Source organism: Ctenocephalides felis, unplaced genomic scaffold, assembly GCF_003426905.1.
Source record: "Ctenocephalides felis isolate EL2017-DRISC unplaced genomic scaffold, ASM342690v1 CF-g0.4_SCAFFOLD_03571, whole genome shotgun sequence".
Taxonomy (NCBI): domain Eukaryota; kingdom Metazoa; phylum Arthropoda; class Insecta; order Siphonaptera; family Pulicidae; genus Ctenocephalides; species Ctenocephalides felis.
Genome location: NW_020539725.1, coordinates 54,343,382 through 54,348,039, shown reverse-complemented (window position 1 = coordinate 54,348,039; position 4,658 = coordinate 54,343,382). Strand labels below are relative to the sequence as shown.

General features: G+C 28.4%; 1 protein-coding gene across 1 annotated transcript; it reads left to right on the top strand.

The window, feature by feature from the left end:
* The first annotated feature begins 326 nt into the window (after window positions 1-326).
* Window positions 327-1,123, top strand: LOC113386283 (bolA-like protein 3). Its single transcript, XM_026624072.1, has 3 exons — window positions 327-371; window positions 437-529; window positions 678-1,123. Exons 1-3 carry the CDS (start codon window positions 327-329, stop codon window positions 858-860), a joined length of 321 nt encoding a protein of 106 aa, XP_026479857.1. The 3' UTR covers window positions 861-1,123.
* The last annotated feature ends 3,535 nt before the right edge of the window (window positions 1,124-4,658 follow it).

Below are 4,658 nucleotides of genomic sequence, written 5' to 3'. Positions count from 1 at the left end.
TTTTAGGAAAAGCAATAGAAAATATTAAAAATGTGGTATAAGATTAACCCTGTCCACTCGCAAATTTCGGAATTTGTATGTATTTTGCCCCTGGAGTGTTGGCATCCGAGTCGAAGAGGTTAAAATTATAAAACTAATAAATTTTGATACTATACGCGCCATCTATTTAACAAAAGTATAAACTCACTCGCCATCTATCCATCAAGGAGGCGAAACATTTAAAATTAAATGGCGCCCATACTTCAATTTCAACTCAACGAGGCATGTTTTTAATACAATAAATTTTATATTTTTCAAATTGAACGTATCAACAATAGTCAATAAAAATGTTCAAAAGCATATCAAATATTAGAAACCAAAGAAACATAAGTGTAAGTATAAAATTGTTAGTGTGAAATTTTTGAAGGTTATGTAGTAATTGAATAATGTTTCACAGATTCTTTCAAGGATATGGTCCGGTAAAAAAGCAGAAAGTGCAGTACAGTCAGAAACTGAAATTAAAACTATTTTAGCTAAAAAATTCCCAAATGTGAGTAGAATAATTTGATGTATTATATATATTTCTAGCTAACGAGTTCCCAAATGAATATTGTATTAAATGATTTTATTACCAGTTTGTTACTCTATCTTTATTATCTTTCTATTAATTCTTAATATTATCCCTTATCTATTTCCAGGCAAAATCAATCGAAGTGCAAGATGTATCAGGAGGTTGCGGTGCCATGTTTGAAATAGCTGTAGAAGCCGCAGATTTTAAAGGAATGTCAACAATTAACCAACATCGATTAATAACAAATACATTAAAGGATCAAATTAAAGATATGCATGGAATTCGAATTCAAACTAGTGTACCAAAATGAAATTGTATAGATTGTGCTGTATTAAAATAGTAATAAATATTTTGTAATAACTTAGTACTCTTAATACTCTCATAAGGGAAAATTTGAATATAATCTGTATTTATGAAACTTAAAGAACTATCGAAATGGAATAGTCATATTATGTGGCTTAGATAAAGGATAAAGCATTATTGATGTTTGGGAAATGGAAGCTTTAGACTGGAAAAGAAATTCATATAACTGAGTCATTTCAGGAATCCTTTACAACTTTCAGAGGGTCTACGTCAGCAAAAAAATGTTCAGTGTCCACGTAATGAAAATGAGAGTCCATAATAGTGGATCACAACACACCACGTCTTTTTACCTATATTGCACTATATATAATAAAGTCATATGCAATAATAATAAACAAAACTAAGAAGCAAATTTGAATATTGTTCTTTTTTGTAAAAATGTGTAAGTTGTAGCTAAAGTAAGCATTCGATTTGTGGTCACAATAATGTTGAGCTTGTAAAGACCAAATTTGTTGACTATCAAAACTCTTGGCAATATTCTGTGTGCTTTTTGAGACTGTATTTCTGAATAATAAAGATAAATGATTTAATAGTTGTAAAATAAACAGCATAAAGAAGGTTTAGTGTTATTACTTATCTCTTATTAAAAAAATGAGAACATGTAGATTAAACAGCGGACATCATAAGCAAAGATATGTAAAAATAATCCTTACAAAATTGTTGCCACATGTTGATAGCTTGATGAAGGCTTTGCAACATTCTTTGTGCTTTTTAAGGCTGCTGTAGTCTTTCTGAATACAATAAAAAATTTAATATTTGTAAAATGAACAGCAGAAAGAAGGTTCAGTGTTATTACTGATCTCCTAAAAAAAGAAAAAATGTAGGCTGAATAGTAGACATTGTTAGCAAGGATACGTAAGATTAAACGTTATAAAATTGTTGCCATATGTTTATAACTTAATAAAGGCTTAGCGACATTTTTTGTGCTTTTTGAGACTGCTGTTGCATTTCTGAATACGATAAAAGATTATTTAATATTTGTAAAATGAACAGTAGAAGGAAGGTTTAGTGTTCTGTTACTAACAGAAACAAAGATGTAAACTGGACACCATTAGTCAAGAGATGTAAGATTAAACCTTTCAAAATTGTAGCCAAATGATGATAAATAAGCATTCACTTCTCGCTTACTTTATTTTTTCAATATTTTACATTCAATTAATATATAAAAGCATCATGTACTTTGTACTTGATGATTTCTACTTTTACTTTAAGTCTTTAATAATAAATTTTAGTACAGTTTAAAAATCTACATCGGGTAAATAGGGGATTCATGCCAAAGTCCAAGGGGGGCACAAAACAAACAAGTTTGGAAACCTATTATGTAACTAACTAAACCAAATCTTTAAAAAATAATCATATTCAAAATTCAAAATGGTGCTTCTTAAAACAAAATGGAGATTTCAATGAAGATATCAATTTTTTTTTTGTCAATATTTCAATACATGAAAAAGTTTAACTTGAAAATTGATTTCACCTAGGAAACTGTATATTTATAGAACTTTGTACTTTTTACCTGGTTTATTAATGATTCATCATATTTTTTTTTCAGAGCATTAAGAAAATTGAATTATTTATTGAAAATAGAAAAAGCAAATATAAGTTAAAAATGCGGGACTTTCAGAAATTTCTCTGTAAAACTAATTGTAAAAAATAGAGGTTATTACTACATCCATATGTAAAAATTTTAGTCATCCGACATTGAAAATATGTTAACCTAAAAGCAAGAATTTTCTTGTAACAAAATGAATATTTTTTTACTAATATTAGGTCGGCCATTCACAATATATATTAATGCAGCAGCAATTATATAGCTTTCGAAAAAAACCTAATAATTTCTTTTAAAAAGAAACGTGGAACATTAACCTCCACGAGGTTATGTAAAAAAAATGCGTCCTACATATCAAAATCTTAAAAAATATTTGCAACTTACCTTTTAAACTATAACACTAAGCGATTTACACAATTTAATTAACAATAATTACTAAAAAAATTAAATTAAACACATATAACCAAAAATTTTCTGTCACTGAACATAAGTGAACGCGCGTCACCGTCAAAGTCAATTCATTCAAGGACAGAGAGGGCATATTAAATTTCAAAGATGGCGAACTCAAAGAGATAATAATGGACGTCGCATCCATAGATAAGAAAGATACACCTGTAAAATTGGTTTAGTACCTGGAAATTGGATTAGTATTATTCTTAAAATATATTTAGACATAGATAAAAGAAGTGTGTATTTATATATAATACTTCTTTCATTTATCAGATGTAATAAATATTCAACTAGCTGATTATAATTTGATTGCATTCCAAATGAATTACGTGGTTTGTGTCTCAGCTAAACTTACTTACTCAATCCATAGAACATACAATCCTAGAGATGGAAACATGGTCAAGCTCAATTATAAATGAAAAGGGGCAGCTTATCATTTTTAGAAATAATTCGGAAACATTTTAGTATAATAGTTTTTTGAGTAAATTTTATTTCAAATACAGTATTTAATCGAAACCTTGAAATTTGTTGATTATATTTTGTTGGATTTTTGTATCCGACGTAGAAATGAAATAGTGAAATTTAAACTACCCCCAGTATCCACATAATTAAAAATATAATTTAAAATTATGGTATTTATTACTACATTCAAACTTGCCTTTCAGTGCTAGGGGGCTTGCGGTGAAAACAATAGACAAAAGAAGATTGGAAACCATAGATAAAAGAATGTGGCAAAAACCATAGGCACAAGAGTTAAATATGGTTAAGGACATGTTAAGGAGTTGGCAAGAACCATAGATCACAGGTTAAAGAAGAATATTTACCTAGCTGGTAAATCACAGGTAAAAGCTAAGAGTATAAAAAGAGTATAGGTATAAAAAGAGTATATAAAAAAGAGTATATAAAAAGAGAGATAAAGAAGAGTATAGGTATAAAGTCATAAATACAAAACAAAAACGATATATTGTCAATTTAATAGTTTAAGAATATATTTAAACAGCAAAGAGGATCATATGCTTTATGAGAGTTGTATTTTTCCTTATCTATGGTTATACTGCAATATCATTTACCTAGGCGTTATTAATATCCATCTTAAAAGTTTACCATTCACTTTATGATAAGATTAATAGTTTTTTTTCTCTTATAGTTATGTGATGTAATGTAAAAATGCCCTGATAGGCATATTTTATCTTTAATTAAAATTATATTTTATATTAATAATGTTAAGTGAAAATTTAAAGTATTCAATATTAACTGCTTGATACCAAGCTGATCGAAGTGGGTATCAAATCTGGAACTTGTTGAGCTAACACTCAACTCCAAGAGTCAACTGCAAGAGTTTACTCCAAGAGTTGACTCCAAGAGTTGACTCCAAGAGTCAACTCCAAGCTCTTACCTAGGAAGAACTTGGAGTAACTAGTAAGTATTTAAAGATTGCAAAATTTGTTCACATCAAAAGCATCACGATTTAATTATTTGTAACCTTTTGTTGTTATTCTATCCAACAGCATTTGTACTAAAAAGTCAAAGGTTCCATTTTTAAATTTTTTTTACTAGTGAGTAAAAATTAGCAAATGAATACATACTTACAACTGGATAAATATGGAGAAATTTGTTATGGTTATAAATGATGTGAAATGACAAAACGAATAAACACTGTTGAAATCTGTACATTACGTATAAAGATGTTCATATATGTTGTCATCAGCAAAAGAAACTCTCTTTATTTCTTCGTCAACTTCTTCATCA

What these genes read in the sequence shown, in the direction of transcription:
- LOC113386283 (XM_026624072.1), top strand. Translation starts at nt 327, where the DNA reads ATGTTCAAAAGCATATCAAATATTAGAAACCAAAGAAACATAAGT. An exon ending in GAAACCAAAGAAACATAAGT is followed by an intron (nt 372 to 436) that starts GTAAGTATAAAA and finishes AATGTTTCACAG; the next exon opens with ATTCTTTCAAGGATATGGTC. An exon ending in TAGCTAAAAAATTCCCAAAT is followed by an intron (nt 530 to 677) that starts GTGAGTAGAATA and finishes ATCTATTTCCAG; the next exon opens with GCAAAATCAATCGAAGTGCA.